General features: G+C 24.1%; 1 protein-coding gene across 1 annotated transcript; it reads right to left on the bottom strand.

The window, feature by feature from the left end:
• Positions 1-187: 187 nt before the first annotated feature.
• Positions 188-15,420, bottom strand: LOC145830004 (mitogen-activated protein kinase 14B-like). Its single transcript, XM_082937895.1, has 8 exons — positions 15,255-15,420; positions 13,848-13,958; positions 8,467-8,647; positions 5,202-5,359; positions 3,588-3,685; positions 3,010-3,168; positions 2,475-2,585; positions 188-1,848 (listed from the first exon to the last, which is right to left on the bottom strand). Exons 1-8 carry the CDS (start codon positions 15,404-15,406, stop codon positions 1,697-1,699), a joined length of 1,122 nt encoding a protein of 373 aa, XP_082794021.1. The 5' UTR covers positions 15,407-15,420; the 3' UTR covers positions 188-1,696.
• Between the last annotated feature and the right edge of the window lie 7,724 nt (positions 15,421-23,144).

A 23,144-nucleotide genomic window follows, 5' to 3' on the forward strand; every position in this document is an offset into this window, starting at 1 on the left:
ATATCTGTTTGAAAAAATGTTTAGAAGCTTGTTTGTTAGTATTTGCAGTAAAAAGTGTGAAAAATTCAAAGTGGTTTGTGTTTTAATTTTGCTCAAAAGTGTTTATTGCTAAAATTACAAACAATTAATGAAATTGTTTTTTATACTAATATAAAAATATATCAAACAATTAAATAAACGTGATTAAAAAAGTTGTTTAAAAGTTTAGCAATTTGAATTATACGTTTGAAAACCAATAAATGAATATTACTATTTTTTGATAAAATTTAAATTGCTTTTACTTTGAACTATAATTTTTCAATACTTTAACTTTTGAAAAAATTTAAACGCTTTTCACACATAGTTTGAGGTTAAAATAAAAAGTATAAACGTAAAAATAATAGACGTCTGTTAAAGTGGTGCACTTTCAAAAAAACAAAGGCCAAAAATAAAAGGCAAAGAAGTCTAAAACTTAACTTTAATTTGTAAAACCCTAGAGCGTATAAAGTGCTTTAATTTTTTCATATACCCTATTTTTTTCATGACAATAAAAACTAGTACAAGTTATAACAAAAAATAATTAGGCCTTAAAACGTATGAAAGTATAAATGAAAATGTTTAAAAAAGCACAATATAGAAATAATCTTAACTTTAAAGGTTTTAGAAAAAAGTAAAAGTTATAAGCTAGCAGCAAATACTATACACTTATTTTAGTTTGTTTTCTATACTTTTGCAGCTAAATAATATAAATTCTTAGTTTTTGATTGGGAAATATATTTTATTGTAGAATTAAAACAAAGAGCTATATAGATTTCTAGAGCTAAAATGTGATCAAAAAAAAAAGTTATACAGTATGAAATACTCAAAACTTAATGGCTAAACAAAACTTCAAGTTAAAACAGCTTGATTTGCAAATTAACTTCACATGTTAAACTTGTATAAAACACTTATAAATTTTTGCAACGTAAAATATAGTTCAAATAGACATATTATAAATACAAACAGTTCAAAAATTAAATTTAGTTCAACATGATGAAATAAAAAAAGATCCAATAAAAATGTCCACAATGTAATTTTGAAACAAACTGATTTATTTTAAAGTTGATTTGAATCGAAATTTTTGATGTCACTCAAATGCTATCAGCACAACATGTTCCATAATACAACTCGTTGATTTTTATTCTTAATTTTCAAAAATATTCACATAAAAAACTTGATAGTTCTGACGCAGTCTTCAGGGGCAGAATGCTAAAGATCAATTACATCCCTATAACACTTTTTTTTTGATAAATTGAAAAAAAAAATGTTTCTGTGATTAAACTGATGATACTTGCGTTGTTCGAAATCTAATGGAAGCTCCAACAAACAGATAAAATGTTAATTAACTCAAGGAAGACTCTTTTTTTTTTTCTGCGAATATTTACTGAAATATAAAAGTGATGGGTAACCCACAATTAGCTGTTGTAATGTATGAACTTCTGGAAGCTCCAAAAAAAAGTTTTAAATGTTCAAATGTCAAATTTCGGTATGAATTGATCCCGAGTAAACATAGCGAAAATCAAAAAATCATAAATGACCAACAATAGTAAATTCGTTGTTCTACTTTCGTTTATACTTTTCAAAGCTCAAAAAAATAGTTCAGTTTTTCAAACTATGTCCAGAAGTAGTTTTTTTTTGCTGAACTACACCAAGGAAAAAAAAGTCTTTGCCAGCACACCTAATAATCAACAATCAAATCAGGACTGAACTTGAAGTTGCAAATTTCGTCAAACGCCAGTTTTTTCCACTGTTCAATGGTTAGTTCGCTGTCCTCGTAGCTTTTATCGTACAACGGTGCACTAGGTTCATCCTCTGGGTCATGGAACTTCTCTGTATAATATTAAACTTTTATATAGGTATTTTAAGTTAACATTTTTATTTTAATCAGGATTGCCACTCGTTTTTTCGAATTTTTTTCCAGGTTTTCCGAAATTCTTACAGGTTTTTAAAAGTACACATTTTTGGGTCTATTTTTAGTTATAAGTTAATTTCTTTTTAAGAAACTGTGTTAAATAGTATAAAAATGTTGAAAAGATATTGTATAGTTACTTTAAATGTGTTTTTTAATAAATTTTTTTTTGATCATGACAAAAAAACCTTAATTATATGATAGATATTTTGTGTCAAATCAAAATTTAACAACTGAAAATGTTAAAATTATAAAAAATTCCAGGTTTTTCCAGGTAAAGTGGCAACCCTGTTTAATACAACCAGTACTTTAAGTTGGTATTATTTATAATTATTAACATTTATTTTTTATGGTATAATCGTACCAGAGGTTTTGGGTCGTGAAAATTTTCCGAAGGTAATTATTCATTATACGTAAAACAACTACGTTCCAAAATACCAACAAAATAAATTTATTTAGATAAGGACAGTATAGCATGCAACACAAACTAAATCATATTGAAAACTTATAAAAAACACAAAGAATAAAGTTTTTTATATATATTAACCTAAATAAGGATGCTTCAGAGCCATGTCTGCAGTCAATCTGACATCTGTGTCCAACACCAGAACTTTTTCCAGTAAATCTACAGCTTTCGGGTTTGCTCCGACAAATACGTCTGTTTGAAAATATAAAATGTTAAAACTTATAGATATACATTTTATTAATGATAACATATTGTATAAACTTATTAATCTAACTAAAAATGAAGATAATAACTAATTTCAAAAATCAGTTTAAATTTATCTTGAGCTTAATTGATTTAAGTTATAGTTTTGTTGAATTGTTCAAACTTTTACAACCAATTTTGGATTTGCTCTGACAAATACATCAGTAAATGATAAATATTTACAAAAAAATAATAGTATACGTTTAACATTTATTCTAATTAATTAACTTGAGTTTAATGTATTGAAGTAATAGCTATTGTGGGACTTAAAATAAAATAAAACTTATAAACAAAAAATATAATGATTTACCATATATTTATAATTTTTTGTTTGACTAAATATTTTCAAAACAACTAATTAAACACAACCAACCAATAAAGTCCTTCTTGGGAATGATAGGCAAAGTTTTAATGAAATTCCTAGCACTCTGACTAATAATTTTTTCAAGCAAGTCGTCCCTAGGAGTTCCGCACAAATTCATAATCGACTTAAGTTGGTCGATGTGGTCGCTACCCGGGAACAAGGTTTGGCCTGAAAAAAGTATACATTTGCATTAATATTAAATCTAATTTAAAAAGTAAAATTAGCAAAATGTTTGACCTGGAAAAATATATAAATAATATTACTAACAATTTAAAGATTGTTTGTTGCAAGTTATGGATTTGACGTGTTGAGAAAATACAAAAAGTTTATTAGAATTTATTTAACTAGTATAAAATAGTTAAATAAGTTTTACAAAATCAAATTACATAACAGATGTTGTCAAGTTTATCTGTTGTAATTTAGGCTTGTGAGAAGTGCAGCATAGTTTAGTTTGACCTGCTTGAGTAAGAAAAATAGCTTTGTTTTAATGTTACGTAATTAATTATACAAACCCTATGTTTGTTATTTGACCTGACAGTAGTAAATAAAATGAAATACATTTTTAGGAATAATAAATAATATCTTACCAGTTAATAGCTCAGCCATAATACAGCCAACAGACCAAATATCGACAGTCTGATTGTAATGCATCCAATTCAACATTATTTCCGGAGCTCTATACCATCTGTGAATGAAATTAAAATAAAGTTTTGTTTCACTGGTTTTCTAGGTAAAACTTTTATTAAAATATTGATAAAAAAACTTTTGTATATTATTACTATCAACATAAGATATCATTTTGTTTTCCTCAAAAACAAAAGCTTATAGTATTAAACATCATTCAACCAAGGTGTTACGTTCTTGATTATTTTAATTCTTACCATCCATTTTTATAATATTTGCTATTGTTTAAATCAGCACTAATCAACGGTACTTGTTTACTTCTTAGGTGTTATACTACTTATATACTATTAAAAACATCGTCTAGCATACCAAAAAAAAAGTAGAAACATTATTCTTTTTAGATTAATAAAAAGCAATATGGATAATAAAACCCAGTTTATATACAAGTAAGTATGTTTAATATTGCACTAAATTTTTAATTATGATTACAAAATTTATCTAAATGAAATACTAAAGACTTGATCAAACATTTTTATGTGGTGTCTTACTTTCAAGTAGAGTAAAGTTTAAACATTTCGCAATATACTAAAATCTATGTATGCTTTATGTATTATTGCATTATATCATTTAGAAACAGCAACTGATTATAAGTACTAGGAGATTTAAACTTCATCATTACTAATCATTATTGGCGGGTACCCAAGAGAGTGTACAATATAGATAGTTTCGTCAAAAAATAAATAGTTTTTGTTGGATTTTTTGATGTTCTTATGTTTTGAATGATTAAATATTTTTCAAACATTTTCCATAACCAAATAGTAATTAGCCAATCGATCAAAAAATGTTAATAAAATCTACCAAAACTAAATGCTATTGACAAATTGTCAGAAAATTCTGCACAAAATTATTTTTTTTAACTGAAAATAAAACTTTAATACTCATGTATAGTATTTTTGTCATATTCTTTCTTTAACTTTTGTATGATCAAATTACTTTGATTTGTCATTTTTTAAAAATTTGAAACAATAATCAATTGATATATTTAAAATTTACAACACTAATTATTATTGGCACGATACCAAAAAACTTTGTACAAATTTATTTGTTCAAACATCAAAAGGAAGCTGTTTTCCAGCATTTGGATTATATTCAAATACTATAAGCTGATCAAGATTAGACAAAAGTCTAAAATTAAATGAATGGTAAATATAGTAATGTTTTAAGTAAATACTTTATTACTCAAACTTGTAGAATAATAATGTTTTTGTTGTTTTCTTATCTAATAAAATTAGTTTTACGTATAAAATCTATTCTATGTGCAAATTCTACTATGTACAAAGTGTTAAAAATATTTTAATTTTTTATGCACAAAAAAAATTAATTGACTAAGTTTTATTGTTTAAGTTAAATTAAACTTATACTACATACTTATTTATTATAACAAATTTAATTATTTTACATAAAAGATATAATTATGCATATTTGTTTAAAACTTAGTTGTTGTAAAAAATGTTATATTTACTTGATAAGTTTAAAACAAATTATTCATATTTATATGTTATTTAATTATTTTTTACCTAGTAGCAACATATCCAGTCATCTGATCATCCGTCAGCCTCGCTAATCCGAAATCCAATATTTTCAATTCACAATCCTCGTTAACCGCTATGTTGGACGGCTTCAGATCTCTGTGAATTATTCCGGCTGAATGTATGTACTTCAAACCACGAAGGATCTAGAAAAAAGATAGCTTAAATTATATATTTTATATCGTAAGTCATAGTTAATGTTTTCATTTTATGTAATGAATAATACCGGCAAAAGGTACTTTAAACCACGAAGGATCTGTTATAATAAGATCAAGGTTATGTCTTTAATCAAGGTGCCTAGTATATTTATTTGTGTATTTGAACTACAAAGGATTTGGATTTTTTTTACTTTATTACATTACATTATATTATAAGAAGTACATACGACAAACAATGCACATTTTCATTTATGTGGATAAACCCAGCTAAATGAATTTGTTTCAAACCGGGCAGGTAAAAATGTGCATTTACTTGTTTACATTATGTTATACGCCATAGAAAATGTATTTATTTAATGGGAACTAGTCTCTATTGAGTCAAATTTAAACCACGAAAGATCTTGAAAATATAGAGTGTATAATGTATATTCTACCAAACTTATATTTTTACTTAAAACATACTATGTATGTTTTTATTAAATGTAAATAGTCTCTGCAAAGTAAACCTACTTCATATTATCCGGAATCGTTGAAATTTATTTAGCTGTGAAGTTTATCTTAATTAATTTAATCAAACATCTTGTTTTTGTAAATATAAATAGAAATGTCATAAAACTTTAATAAAATAAAAAATCACCTATAAAAACGTTATTATATCTTTTCAAAGTTTAAACTTGTCAGATAACCTTAGGCTACTAAATAAATCTTAAATAGAAAGTTTTAACGTAAATAATTAATTGATAGAGATTTGAGTTTTGACTTTCAAGTGGTCATAAATATTTTATAATTTCGCAAAAACATGTAACTTTTTGATTGATTATATTTGAGCTGTTTATCAAAAGGTTTACATTTTGATTTGTGTTTTTTACAAAAATGTTTTATAAAAAAAATGATGTTTCAACTATTTTATACTTGATACCAAAAATTATTAAAAAATTACTAAAGTGAATTATAGCTTCATGAAACACTACAAATAATTCATTTAGTAGCAGAAGTTCAATCAAAAAAATTATTTGAGTATTTTTATTATATTTGTAAAAAAAATAAAAAACATATACTGATGATCGACAAACTCACTTAACAACTAATAGTAATCTCCGCATAACTTTGAAATCTGTATTTAAACTGTGGTGTAAAACTACATTTTCTAAATAAGTTATGAAATTTGTACGTTATGTAATCATAACAACACAGTTTGATTTTAAAGTTGTTACAAAATATTAAATACACTTACACTTGTCACATACATAAGAAAAAGCCTAACAAAACAAAAATTGTTGTTTCATTTTTTTTGTACTTGTTACAGAAAGTTTATGATAACAATAATTAAATTGAATTATGACTTTATGAAACGCTCGTCTTTCAATTAATTTATTTAGTAGTATTAGAAGTTCAAGTAAATATATAATTCTAATTACAACTCTTAATAAAATAAATATTATTCACTGATGATTTATTTGACAGACTTACTTTACAACTCATTATATAACACGACTAGTTAAAAAAAATTAACTAGCATTTAAACTCTGATGTTAATGTTATTTCCTAAATTAAGTTATGGAATTTGTACGTTATGTAGTCACAACAACACAGTTTGGATTTAAAAGAATTTTATTAAAAAAGTTAAATTTATAGTACACTTGTCACATAGTTAATACAAAAACTTAACAATATATATCAAGCATACAACTGCAATAGTGTTTAGCTGTTATATAAACTTGAACTCAGTTGAATTAAAAGTTGTTGCAAATGTTTACAAGTAATACAATTTGTTGTTTTAATCATGCTTTGAAGTTAGATTAGTAACATAGTTCAAAGATCTCTGTTATTTTAAAACTACACCATACAATTAAATTTGAAAAATACAGTTTATATGAAGTGTTTACCAAATCAGAATGAAAATGCAGTACTGTTTATTAAGCGACGAGCGATTTATTTACAATAACTGACATGGAATGTAAATAACGAAATTTAAGAACGTTATAAAAGAAAAAGAGTTTGATTGGAATCTTACATTTTCTTAATGTTTTTGAGCATTTTAACAGAAACTATCATTACAAAATAATACTGACGTTTTATTAAAATTCGTTTTCAAGTTAAGACTTACATAAATCATATTTTATCATTTTAAACAGGGTTACCACTCGTTTTATCAAACTTTTTTCCAGGTTTTTTAAATTTCCTTTAGGTTTTTAAAGGTACACATTTTTGGGTCTATTTTTAATTTAAAGTTAAATTTAAGGTAAAAAACTGAGTTAAATAGTATAAAAACATTGAAAAGATACTGTAAAGCTACTACTTCAAACGTGTTTGTTAACAAAAAAAAATTGATAACGACAAAAAAATTTTTCTAGGATAGATTTTTTGTGTCAAATCAAAATTTTTCTACTTAACACGTAAAGATTGTTTAAAATTCCAGGTTTTTCAAGGTAAAGTGGCAACCCTGTTAAAAGTACAGCATTTTTGCGCAATTTTAACCGCTTTTTTAAAATTTGACTAGTTATGAACTAGTGAACTAGGCTTTATATGTTTTTTAAATAAATAATATACAAGACTATTTCTTGAAGTCAACTTTAATAACAACTTGCTTTACAGTTTTATTTTCATTTATATCCAAATACAATCATTAATATTTCAAATGAGTGTATATGGATACCAAGGAGTATTGTTTTATATAATTTTTTTCAAAATATCTTTTAATCACCAATTAAACGAAATTTTATTATTTAAATTTTCACTTACATGAATTCTCATTTTTCATATTGTTATTATTAATTGATAATACATACTTATTGAAAATGTTTTTAAATGTTTTCATCAAAATAAATGAGCAAATTAACTATTTTATTTACAAACCGATTTCAGTGTGAAAAAATTAGGATCTTGTCAAGTATAAAAAAACAGTAACTTTTATATTTTCATAGATAATTTTTTTCATAAAAACTTTACGAATTTTATAACTACTTTTTGGTGATAACTATATAAGCTGTCAGCTTTTAATAGGTAATAAATCAAATAGTGCATATCTTGGAATTTTTCGAAAACTGTTTTATCAATGAGCTATCATAGATATTAGTACTATTTTAGTTAATCACCTGATAAATAAGAAACTGTACATGATCATCAGTTAGTTTCTGTGATTTTATGATCTGATTCAGATCTGCTCCCATCAAATGAGTTACGAGGTACATGTCGTGAAAATCTTCAATGCTGGTTGCTGGTGTGAAAACGTCTAAAAGACCAATAACATTCTCGTGATGCATGTGGTTTAATAACCTGAAAAATATATAAAATTTATTAATTATTAAAATAACAATTATTTAATAAACAAAAATATTACATGGTTTGTACGTCTTGTATTACAATAACATTACTATCAGTAATCTTTCAAATAACTTATTGTTATGTTTGATTAGTCTTATACATTATAGATACTACAATTTTATGTTCTAGTTTCTGTGGACTGAAACCATTTTATATGGATTTAGTAATCTGTATAGAATTATAATTTAAGATTAAACAACTTTTTTTGGGTTTGTTATAATAATTTTTTGTAATGAAACAACATACATTTATTATAAGATATAGTGATTGTTTTATTTATCAGTCTTGTACAATATGCAATTTAAACGAAAATAGACTAGCTGTTTTGGGTTTAATATAAATTATTTACAGTGCACGTCTATTAAGCTTTCACGGTGATTGGGGATGATCTGTTTAACATATGATTAAGTCTGTTGTGATTTTCTTATATAAATTTAACGTTGAATTGATGAAATAAACAGAAATATTAAATCACAGGTTGTGGTAACACTGTTTGTTTATAGTAGGGTTGCCAAAGTTTTTATAATTTTTTTTTTACTTAAACTGTCAAATTTCAGGTTTTTAGATAACCCTCAAAAGTACAATAATATCTTTAATAACAACTAACCTAAAAATTTATCACTAACTTTTTTACAGTTAGTCTACCCGTAAAAATAGATAAACATAATGTAATTGCAAACTGTGTCTTGTTTTTTTAACAAATATTTATAAGTAACCATGGTTGGATATACTTAATTTTAAGATAATTTTCAATTCCGTCACTAAAATACATAAAAACGTATTAAGAAAATTAAAACAAATAATAAAAAAAGTGTTTATAATTTTTTGGCAGAAACAGGATAATACTTAAATAGCTAGTAAATTTTATAAAGTATTTATGTTCTTACTCAAATAAAATTAAAGATAAAACATTATAAAACTTAACCTTATAAAGTTTGGCCTTTTATTTGTAGATTTTAATAGAATCAATAAAAAAATTAGCTTTTATATGCTTTCCATTTATATATGTTTAAAAAGTAAGTTTAAAGTTATTATGTATATATAACGAGTCTAAAACGTGAATTTTTAAACATTCAGTTAATTTAAACCATGTTTAAAAACAAATCTAATTAAAAAAACTAAGTTTAATTACTTTTAAATAAAAAAACTTAATATTAAATAAAAATATGTATATTTGCAATACTTTATTGCTATAATTCTGCAATTCAGAATATGAAAGTACTTATGGCAAAATCGAATGCAAAATTTAATTATGACGTGCGCGTGTATTGAATTACCGAGCAGAAATTTAAATAACTAAATTAGACGAATTTTTGAAATTATGTCAGCGTAATCTTTTACTGAAATTGTAGAATTATAGCAATAAGAGATTGCATTAGTACATAACTTTCACTTGATTTTAAGTTTTATTTTAAACTTTGTTGATTAAACTTAATTCATTTATTATTTATTTTTTAATTTAAATAACTAAATTAGACGGATTTTCGAAATTATGTCAGCATAATCTTTTAGTGGTATTATAGAACTATAGCAATAAGATATTGCAAAAGTACATAATTTTTATTTAATTTTAGGTTTGTTTTTAAATCTTGTTTATTAGTGCTTTTTATTAGTCCTTAAACTTAAATTATTTTTATTTGTTTTGTTTTTAAATTTATAAAGCTAAATTAGATGAATTTTTGAAATTATGTCAGCGTAATCTTTTAGTGAAATTACAAAGTTATAGCAAAAAGATATTGCAAAATTACATATTTTTTACTTGATTTTATTTTTTAATTTTTATTTTGTTGATTAAACTTAATTCTTTTTTTTTTTTTTGAGTTATGCTTCAACTTAATTTATATATTAATAATTTTTAAATCTAAACAACTAAATAAGACGGCTTTTTGAAATTATAACAACGTAATGTTTTAAAGAGTAAGCTCATATTTAGCTCTTAAAATTAGATTTTAAGCTTATTTGCATTTTATATAAACTTAATGTAATTTTTAAATGACACAGGTAAACTTTTTTTAAACATGTTAACTATGATACTTAGTTAAATTTTTAAAATCAAAACTAAAACTCTACTAAATGTTTACTGGTGTAACTTATTTCTTTTTAAGTTTTCTAAGTATATACTTATTTTTAAATAGTTTGAAAAGTATCAAGCTTTAAATTTAGAATAACATATTAGCTAACTCTATCTCAAGTTGAATAAGAATTTAAACGTTATAATTTATTTTTATTATGGCATGATCATAAATATTTGTTTACCTATTCATTTAAAACATTAAAACAAGTACTTATGACTTATTTGAATGAATACTACTTAGTGTGACTTTTATTTTAAGCTTTAATTTTTACTTTAGTCCAGTACAACTTAGTTAAATTTTTTAAATACATAATTTGCAAAATTTAATTTAATCACAATAATACAAATAAATTTAAATAATAAATTCAGTTTTTATCTTAACTTTCTTGGACTATTTTTTTAGCAACTTTACTATTTTGTAATATTTTACAGGTGTTTATCCATTTTATTGATAATAACAGTATATGTATCAAAACCAACAAATTAAAACACTTAAAAACCTTGTTTTATGATATAAAAGACTTTTACTAAAAGTAGTTCATGATTTAACAGTTTTTATGGGTTTTCAAATAACCTTGAAAAAAATGATTATATAATCAAAAATAATTTAATAACTTTTTTTTCAAATATTATATTCAGAATAATATATCAATTTACTACTTAGGCAAGAGCTGAAAAACTTATGAATAAGGGATTTAACACATATAAGACACACTTTTAGGATTAAAATTACTTATTTTTGAGACACTGTTACGCTTTAAATTTTTGTGGTTATTCACAACTTTGAGATTTATTTCCAAGTTATTTTTTTGTAAGTGTTTGTTTATCACATAAGTAATTATGTCTTTTTTTTAATACTAATAACCATCTAACATAAAAAATATAACTTTTCAGTATAGTATTGAAATTAATTTAAATATTTTGATAAAATAATAAAATTAACTTTGTTTTTAAGACATATGTATATAAATGGATGATGACATCACAGTTAGAGTTTTTTTAATTTAAGAAACATTTTGGGAAATTATCATGAGCTAATTCTGTCTGAATACCAATATACTACTTAAGTAGAAACTGAGAAACTTATGAATAAGAATTTACACCGTTAAGGCACGCTTTAAAGATTACTTATTTTGACAATATTGTGCTTTAAATTTATGTGGTTATTTACAACTTTAAGAACTATTTCCAAGTTTTTGTTAATAACTTTTTGTTTATCACATAAGTCTTCTTCATATTACTAATAATAACCATATAACTCAGAAAAGATAATTTTTTAGACCCATATAGTATAGAAATCTAACTAATATTCTAACAAAATCATAATCTTAGTTTTGTTTTATAAGAAATATTTATATAAGTAGATGAGGATATTATAAACTTATGTTTTTAAGCTTAAAAATGATTTTGAGAAATTATTATGAGCTTAATCTGTCTGAATATTATATCAAGTGACTACTATTTGCACAAGCTTCGAAATTTATGAATAAGAATTTAACACATATAAATCACACTTTAAACATTACTTATTTTTAAAATTATCAAATTTCAAATTTCTGTGGCTTAGTGGCCACTTACAACTTTAAGATTTATAATTAAAAACATTTTTTACTGAAATAACTTTCTCAAAAACTCTGGAAAGTGATTAAAAAAAAAGGTTAAGAGATAAAATGTATAGAAATTTATTGGGTGATAAAGTACATTATTTAAGCAGATAATATTTTGTACAAACAGTTTCTAACAGATGTAATTTAAGTTTTTCGTTTTTTTCAATACAAATTGATCTGCTACTATTCTTTCAATAAAAAAATAAAATATTAACTAAAACTTTTGACCTACAAAATAAACATATTTTAGCTTTTTATACTTCAATTGGAAATTTAAGTAGAGTAGTTAAAAAAGTCTACTTACAAAAGCAAGTTAATTATCAGTAATAAAAAGTTTATCAGCACACTAAGTAAAATGTATGTAAAATTAAGTACACACAATTCTTTGTCTTTGAGCCTAAAAGTTAATATTCAATTGGTTTTACATTTGCATAAGTGATTGTATCTCCTCCATACAGAGGATACAACTTTATTAAATATACATAGTAGTATAACTACAAGTCTTATAACAATATGTCACTCGTCAAAAGCTTTAACAGTAAAAAACTATGAGTATTGTGTTCACTTGTGATTTGCTTAAAGTTGTGGACATACACATACAAGCACAAAATTAACCAAACTTTTCATATGACTTTTAAGTAACACAAAGAAATCCATGCATTAAAAGACCTGAATTGTATAAATGAACAAATTTATATATAGTTTTATAGAAATAGGTATTAAAACTGCCTTATCTAAACCTAATAGTGTATGCGTTATATGAAAAAACTAGGACACAACATGAGTTTATATGACTGCTTTACATTTTACCAGTTGAAATATACTCTTATTACAGTTTTCAGTAAAAAAAAATCAACACTAAATTACCACAAGTCTTTGAAGCAAATTCTGAGAATATCAGACTCTTTTTTTTTTTTTATGTGCTAGAATTACTCTTTTTTTAAATCGGCCAAACATCAAGGTACTACTTTTTTTCTTCCACTTCATTCTAACATATATAATAACAACGACCTAGTTTTAATATTTATATAAGATTGGGTTCAATGCTAATCTTATATTATGTTAAATTTTCATACTATTTAGCAGTTGTGAGATAATTTTTATTTACTTTAAAGCTTTTAATGTTTGTTAATTAGACTTTTTCAGGCTTTTTTTACTTACTTTTAGAGACATAGCCTTTCAAAAGAGCCATAGGTTGTTAAAATTTCTTAATTTGTATATCTATAAAACCTATAAGTTTATTGCAATAAAAAATGTATATTTTTGTTCACAAAACTTTTGTTTTCTGAAATTTTTTTGGTATGTGTGGCAAACAAAAATAAAAACTCCAACAAAGAACATATGGTATACTAACAATTTTTTTGACTTGTAGCTTTATTTATTTAGATTCCTTTATACAGTGTAGCTCTAATTGTGTAGTTACTAAAGTGTAGTTGTAACTCAAATTTTTAATATATATTTTCACACTTACCTCAGCTCCCTATATGTTCTTTTAGCGTGTGTTGCAGACTGGAAAGGTCTGGCCAATTTTTTAACTGCCATCCTCAGATTGAGTTCTTGGTTGTGAGCGGAACAGACTGATCTGTATATAAAAAAAAATGTTATTATTTCTTTATTACTTGTAGTTAGTATAACATTTAATTTCATAAAAATATTAACAGTTTTTAATTAATTTGTAAAAAAACTCAAAGTTTTTGAACATTAGCTCTAGGTTGTAAGCAGAACAAAATGATCTGTATGTAATAAATTCTAAAGTAAATATTTTTACTTGTAGTTGGTATTTTAAAAAATATACTACATTTTAAAAAAAATATAGGTAAGTAATATACAAAAGTAGAGCTTTATCTATTTCTAAATTATTCTTTTTGAACAAAAGATTTCTCTGATGAGCCTTTTAACAAAACTTAGTTTGCCAAAAAAAAATTCTTTAAAAAACTAAAAAATACAGTACTATAATATACTGTCCTCTACAAACATTTACAATTACTAATTAATTTTCAAAATAAAAAGGAAAGCCCTGTAATCAGACTTTTCATGAAAAAAATATTTTCAGATGTTTTTAAACAAACCATAAAAATATGTTAATGACTTATCCAAGTATGACATAAACTTTTGTAGACAGACTTAATTAACACAATTAAATGTCAACATACTAATACGTAACAATTATTTAACAACATATATTTTGTTATACCAACACACATAAAGGTAAGATACTTCATTATAACCATCAAAAAACTAAACAAAGTCTTGTTGTAGTTGATATATCAACTATTTACTAGAACAACATAGTCAATACATAAATAATATAAATACTATATGTAATATCAACCCAAAGCCAATAGGGATCAAATTCACACATTTTATTGGAATCATCAAACACCAAAAAAAATTAATACTAAATATTTAAGAACAACAAACACATAGTATTTTTAACATTTATACATATTGTTACTAATGAGAATATTATATGTTTAAACAAACCCGTAAGCACCACTACTGATGGGAAGCAAATTAAAAAAAACTATAAAACAAAATAATAAAACATAACCTGTAAGACTTTTAAATATATAAGATATATTCAACTAAAACAGAGTAACTTGAAAAACACATAAAAACTAAAAGCAACAAAATGCTACAATACCATACAATATAAATTATAACAAACCCATAAGCAAACCTATTGTTACTTTTACATTTATATAATTTTCTTAATGACAATATTACATGTCTAACAAACCCATAAACACCACTATCTATGTTTATCGAGAACAAAATAATAAAACATAAGCTGTGAGTTTTGAAAAAACATTTAACTAAAACAAAGTAATTTGAAAAATTCATTAGAATTAAATGCAAAAAAATTATTATAACAAACCCATAAGCTCCACAACCAATTGGTATCAAATCCACATATTTCATCGGAACGTCCCAATCTGTCTTGTTCAACTCATGGTGGCGAAAATTTGGCGGGAAACTTGTTTGCTGTTGAGGGGTAATTACCTCTGGTGAAATTTCATCAGTTATCATTTCTTGTTGTTATTAAATCTACAACATATATTATTTTTTTAATTTTTTAGTTTTTAATTTTTATATTTAGTAACTAAATCTAGTAAAACTTGTTTTATCATTTTATTAAAACTAAAACACTTCTAAGCCTCTTGAGAAATTTCACCAGTAATCACTTTTTATGGTTATATACTTACGCCTCCCCCTAAGAGATTATTAATTAACTTTTATTATTTTTGTAGAAATATGTTTGTATTTACTAAGTTATCGCCTTTTATATTAAGCAAATAAGTTTAAACTTCTTAATGAGTTTTTTATAATTTTAACTTTGTTAAATGTTTATTTCTTGTTGAACATAAATGTATTTTATTTATTTCTATTTTTCTCATTGTGTGTCCTGCTTAAGTGGTTCAGATTTTGATGCCTGAGTACAACATTGCACAATAAACAATATTATAATAACTTTTAATTTAAAACAAGTTGATATTTATTAAAATATTGTAGAATTTTATCAGTTATAACTTTTAATTAAAATTTTATTAGGACTTAAGTATATTTTTGAATTCCAATTGATAAACTTTTGTAAAATCTCTACAATTTCTATTATGTTTACTAAGTATGAAAAAAATTTAACAGTTTATTTACTTTCAAACGTGTTTACAGAACTTATTAGTTGTAATATTATAAATTTTTATTATTTATAAGCCTACAAATTATCATTAAACAAGTTTTAGTATACATTAAACTTGATCAGTTATCTTTTTTACTTAATGTTTATAAAAATATAATAAAATTCACTGGTATTTAAACAGTTTTAAAACTTTTTGTGATACTTAACTTAGTAATCATTTAAACCAGGGTTTCCCAAACTAAGCAAAAAGGGGGATGAACAGTAAAGGGGCCACAGGGAGGCCATGAGGTCACAATTAGCAAAAAAAAAGTCTTAATTTTTTACTATTTTCATTTAGTTTTAAAACTTATTATAAGATATTATGAAAACAAGTTTAGGAGGCTACAAGTCGTAAAAGTAGGAGCCACAAGTTTGTAATTTGAAACTTACACTATGTAACAAGATACTTGATTACTGTTTAGATTTCACTCATCTGTTAAATATACCTTACTTACTTATTACAGGTACCTATACCCATAGGTTACAACTAGATATTCTAGAGTTGATGATGAAGAGCACAAAAATAAGGTCTTAAGCGGTTTTAATGGTAGATTTTTGATAAATCGTGTTAGAGGGAACCATAGCTTTTTGAATTTTTATAAAGGGGGCGTTTTAAAAATGTTAGAGAAACCATGATTTTAACTATAATCAAGCAAAGTAGATTGAAGAACAGTTTGTTAAGACTTTTTTGTGTTTTGATTTGTCTTTAGATTTGATCTGTTTTTTCAAAATATGTAATTGTGACATTGTAGGATAAATATAAATTAATTTGATTATTTTTAAATATAATCATGTTGTGCCATTAATAAATAGAACATTACATTTTATTTTATAAGCTACATTTATGCGCATATTACCTCTTGAATTACTAAACTGAATTTTAAGCTTTTTTTTTGTAATCATTAACAATTACTTTAAATATTTTTAGCCATCCAACAGCAGATTTGGTAACCACAAAATTAAATTATTTCACCAAAATTCATACACAGGCGCATAGATTTACTTTTACTAGACCACAATTTAATTTTAATCTTAGACTGAAAAAAAAACTGTAATGTCATTCTCTGAGCTGTAAGTATCATGTGAGCTATAGTAAATCTAAAAAGTAAGGATAATAAAATTATAAGCGTTTAAAGCATTCTAAATTGGCAACAATGCATTTATAAGCTGTTCAAGCTCTAAAATAAATGCTAAAAACTAAATTGGTATTATATTTACTTTTACTAAGGCTTTTCTAAATAAACATATTGCATTTTATTTAGAATAGGGCTTAAAAACAAAAAAATATCTATTATACTTGGTACTTCCAATATAAAATATGTTTTTTATCCTTTATAAGGCTAAACCAAATAGTTATTAGTAAAGGAAACAAAACCCAACAACAAGTGAAACAAATTACAAGTTTTATGACAATATTTAAAACAATTATTTCTTGACTAACATAAGATTTTTTTTTTTAAATAAACGAAACTCATGAATATACAGTTAACTAAAGGTGTAAAAATTAAACAGTATTCAGTAAAATAATAATATAAAATCCGAAAAATTTTGGCTATGGAGAAAACAATAAATGAATAAAATCTTTTTAATTTACACTTTTTTTTTGGAATTATTCACAATTAAAAAATAATTAAACCACACAATGCTTCAATGCAATTCAACCAGTGTTGTTAGTGCGTGAGACAATTAGAAATTATTCTAATTTCAAATTCAAGTGTTATGGAGAACAATTGAACATTGTACAAAATCATGTGCAAAGAAAATTAAAAGAACAGTAATGCAAATTGATTTGTTGTGTGAGTGGTGCAAAATTTTAGTTGCTTCAAATTAAACAATAAAAGTGGTGCTAAATTAAAAGTGTGGTAATCATTTAGACAATGCACCACACAATAAGAAAAATAAAAATTAATATTCAACAACTCAAGATTGAAAAAATAAAAAAAAGTTAAACAAAATTAATTGTTATTTACTGCAATTACTAACAATTAAAAACTAATAAAACCATTCAACCAGTGTGGTCGTGCATGAGACCTGCTTTACAGAGAACAATTGATCATTGAACAAAATCATGTTATAGAAAATTAAAAACCGGACAACACTATTGTCTTGTTTAATGAATGGTGCAAAATTTTAAGTGAGAATCAATTAGGCATTGTGCCGTTTGTTGTGAAGAATACTTATGAAACAAATACTTTTTGTGTATGTAAAAACATTGTGTTTCTTTTTCAACTGAAAATTGCCAACAATATTACGTATTTTGATTCCTAAATTTGTGATTTTTGTAATCTAGCTTGAACAATTGTTTTTAAAGTAGAACGTTTTTGAAGAAATATGCAAGAGTTCACTATACTTTGTTATGTTAAACAAAATTTTTAAATCAAACTGATAACAAAAGCTCTTTGTATTTAATTTCACAAGTGAATATTCTGCAAACAAAGACAAAACTTGATTGTTTTTATTACAAAAGCTGCTAAAAACAATTGTTGTCAGAAAAATCTTAATCAAAATTTTGTTTAAAAATAATAAAGTAATAAACATTATAATTGCACTAAACAGATATTTATTAATTCAAGTTTCAATCTACATTAGACAAAATATTTAACAACCAAAACTGCCCAAAAACACTATACATTAAAAAAATAAATAATTGAAAATTTAAACAACAACTTGCTTGTGTTTATAATATTTTTTCAAACCATAAACAATTTTTTAAAGATAAAAAAAATATTATTTAAATTTATTAATCACATAAAAAATAAAATACATTAATTTCTGACTTGGTTATTTTTAACCTATATAATTTTTTTTTTTTCAATATTGTCAATACTTACTGTAAGACCGCAAACAAACAACAACTTACTTTTCTCACAAAGTATGCAAATAAAATGAACAAAAAGAAATTAAGTTTTGACAACAAAAGCTTAACTTGTCTGCAAACAATAGTGTAAACAATAATAATTATCATACAATTTCAAACAATACATTTCACTTTTGAGTAATTTTATACTTAAAAGTTAAAGCAATACCAAGTAGACAAATTTTCAAATCAAAACAAAAAAATCTGAAAAAAAAAATTGTGAGCTTATTTATTTTAAACTAACTATTTACAAAATTAACATATGTCAAAATCTATTCAAGTTTTTTGTCTGTTAGAAACTGGCTTATAATTTTAATACTAAGGATGACCAGTAACCACTAATACTAAGGATGACCAGCTATTCCTTTAAGGTTTTTCAAAATGTACTTTTCTTTTAAATATTTAATTCTAATTTAAAAAAAGTTGTCTAAAAAGATACCTTGATGATAAAAATATTTTTTTATAGTTAGCTGAATCTTTGCATCCTTAAATGAATGTAGTTTTATCAATCAAAACTGCATTTACATTATACGTCTTATGTATAATTCTTATATAGTTTAATTTAAATGTTTTACGTTTAAAAGTTGTTAAAATATTGAGGTTTTCTTTTCAAGTAGCAAATTCTAGGTTTTCCATGTTTTTTGTCAAAAATTTCAAATTTTTAGAAGGTGGCAACCTTGAATTTTAAGCTTTTATCTGGGTTGCCTCTTTATCTGCTAAGGGATCTTAAACTATTGTGAGTCATCCAAGTTTTTTCAAATATAAAAAAAAAGTTTTCAAAATTAATAAAAATTAACTTTTTCAACAAAATTAATTATAAAACAACAAGTAATCAAAAATAAATCTTGTTCAAAATAGTAATAGAAACAAATTGTCATGGGATTATAAAAAAAAACCTAAAACTATTTTGAGTTTTTAATAAAATAACAAAACTATCCTGGGTCTAAAAATAAAATTCAAAATATTCTTAGCTGTGATGATTCATACTAAGATTTTCAAAAACTTCAAAATATCCTGAGTCTGTGGCAACCCTGTATGTTTTATGTTAGAGCTAATGTTTAATTTTACAGAAAAAAATCAACCCACCCATATGCCATATCAAGACAATTATTAGTCAATATTCAAAACTATGGGAGAACAAATAGTTAAAGAAATTCAATATAAAAGGGTTGCCAAATGTTTTTGGCAAATTTTCTCCAGGTTTTAAAAACTTATTCCAAGTTTTTAAAACTAAAAGTTTTGGGGTCTATTTTTAGTTCAAAATTAAGTTGAAGGTAAAAAATTGTGTTAGATAGTATAATAAAATTGAAAATATATGTTAAAGCTTTTTTAACTGTTTTTTAATAAATTTTTTTTTTGATGACAACAAAAAGATATATCTATACAATACATTTTTGTAGCAAATTGAAATTTTACTATATAACATGTAAAGGATGTTTGAAGTTCCAGGTTTTTTAGTGATTTTTGTTTGTTATTCCAGTTTTTTTTTTAATATTCTTTAATTCCAGGTTTTTTGGCAACCTTGATACAATTATCAGAAACTTTATACCAAACTGACTACATCTCAAAAACTATTTTATACTTTATGTTCTACAAAGAGTACCTCACAGAACTAAAATAATCAGTAATTACCTAGGATGATGTTGCACCAATATCATGCTGAAATTATATTATATTTGATGTTTTTAAAACTATAACTGTAGGCTAAAAAACAATGTTTTAATCCTAATATGTTTATTCTAAAAAGATTGTTTTTAAAAGGCTATACAAATACAGAGTAAGAATTAAATTGATTTATTTCAAACTTAAATTAGTTTGATCCATTCTATTTTACAATATTGTACTCAATATAATTTGTTGTATTGGTATAATCGTTATATATTGTAAAATAAAAGTGATTAATTATTTAAATTTTATTAGTTTATGATAACTAAGTTTAATTTATGCAGTTATAAAATATAAATTTTTGCCAAAAATTATAGTTGAAAAGACATCCAATACCATATAATGTCAGCTTGATATTGGTAGGACATTATCCTAGGTATTTACTGAATGATCTTTAAAATAATGATCAATATTTTTTTAATGTTAAGCTCTTTCATTATGACCAAAAATTATTAAGTCATAAAAACTAGTCAAAAATAGCCTGAAATCAGAAAAACAAACAAGCAGGATTATAGAAAAAAAACTTCTTAGAAGCTAACATTCTTTAAACAACACAGAAGTGGTTATGTTAGCATGAATTAAAACTTTTCAAACTAGCTTTAAAGTCCTAAATGTGTGGTCCCAAAAATAAATAATCTATTTAGATTAAACAGGCATTATCATAAGTAAACCTAGGAAAACTAAAATGTAATACAAATCAAATCAGTACAATAAGTATTAGTAGCTTTAAATACTTATGCCAAGCCATTAGGGATTATTTTTATTCAGATGTTATTAACCCTTGTTTGAAAGCAAAAGTTGTTAAAACACTTTTTAAAATAGTGAGATTTTAATTAACTTTTGAGATATAGTCAGTTTAGTAAAAAGGTTCTGAAGAAAGAATTATTTATTTCAAATTCTCTAAGAGTTTCAAAAAAATTACTAAAAAACACCTAAAATTTTCAAGGAAACTATGCATTGTAAAAATTCATAAGTAAGCACTTTAAATGGAAAGAATTCGCAAAAAAAAAGATAGTGAGGTATGATTGCCGTAGGCCTGATTTGACCACAACAAACCCACTGCTTGTGAAAACTGGTCTGCTGAAATCAAATGATATGTTTAAACTGCAAGTTTGTAAATTGATGCAGAATAGTATGACTGGAGCATAAAAGTTTTACTCTTCACTCACATGCAAGGTTTTTTTTTAAATAAATTTCATAACCGTATGACCTAGAGCAAGACACAAACTTAACTACTTTAGGTATTTGGGTCCAAGGTTTTGGTCTAGCGTCTGAGAAAAATAAAAATAACTAAAAAAATTAGATTAAAAAGGTTATAAAAATTTTCTATTAACTTTCTACAAAAAGTAAAACTGGAGTTCTTTTCATCATATGTCTGAGAATATTATTTTATTGTCTTATACTTTTGTGCATTTGTGTATTAACTAGATTAATTGTATATTTTGTTTTGAGTCTGGATTTTTATTTTAAATTTTAGTTTGAATATTTTACACCATTTATCTTATCTATATTATATAAAGAAACATTACAGTGGAGATATTTTTTTAATAAAACTTTGTTACAAGAGAAATTATTTGTCAAGTTTTTATATATTGATCAAAATTTGTGTTACTTTATTGCTTGCAATAAATTACATAAGTTTTCTTTCTTATTTTAGAAGTTTGTTGTTTTGTAGTTGATTTTTTTTAATTTATAGTGCCTAATGGTATTTGCTACTTAAATTTTAAACAACTAATTGTGGAATCACTTTGGTAAAAGATTGGATACAAAATTGGATAGCTGTTATTGTTGTTTTGTTCAGAATGTCAGCAGCACTTGCTTAGAAATGTGATTTTTAGGATTTTTAAACCCAATCTGGTTTTGAATGCTGAGATTTTAACCTTGTGAGTGTTTTTCAAACAATGTTTCATCAGGAATTTTTTCAATAAAGGGTTAGGATTAGTTTTAATATTTATTTTAGTTTTACAAAATATAAGTTCTGCATTTTTTAATAGATAGACTTAGTTTGATTTTTTAATTAAATGGTATTTTTTCTTAATATATTTAAAGATAGGGCAGGTGGAATAACACATGATGAGCTCACTTGCTTGACCTTCAAAAAACGTTAACTTTTGCAGAGGGGAGAATGAGTTCTGATGTTTTTCTACCTTAAAAAAAAAAAAAGTTATTTAGTTGTTAAACCTTTATTTTTTACATATAATTTAAAAACTTATGAAGATTAAGTATTAATGTTTTTTTTTAATACATGTAAACACTTTTTTTCTAAACAGAACAATAGATCTTTATGTATTTGTTTCAAGTATATTTCATTTAGTTATTTATTGATAGCATCTTGTATTTCAATTTCCTGAAAAATATGGTTTGTTGTTTTCAACTTTTTTTGAGTTTGACTAAATTGTCTTTTTTAGTAATTTTTTTATATCAGTGTCTCAAAAACATTTTTGGTACACTATTTTAATATAGTGAAAGCTATTTGGCTGAATTAAAGTGATTTTTTAAGAATAATTGCATTAAAAATAAAACATAAAAGTTAATAAATTATTTTTTTTTTATTTTCTTAGTTTTAA

The sequence above is a fragment of the Thalia democratica genome, chromosome 2, assembly GCF_965202585.1.
Source record: "Thalia democratica chromosome 2, ktThaDemo2.hap1.1, whole genome shotgun sequence".
Lineage (NCBI taxonomy): Eukaryota > Metazoa > Chordata > Thaliacea > Salpida > Salpidae > Thalia > Thalia democratica.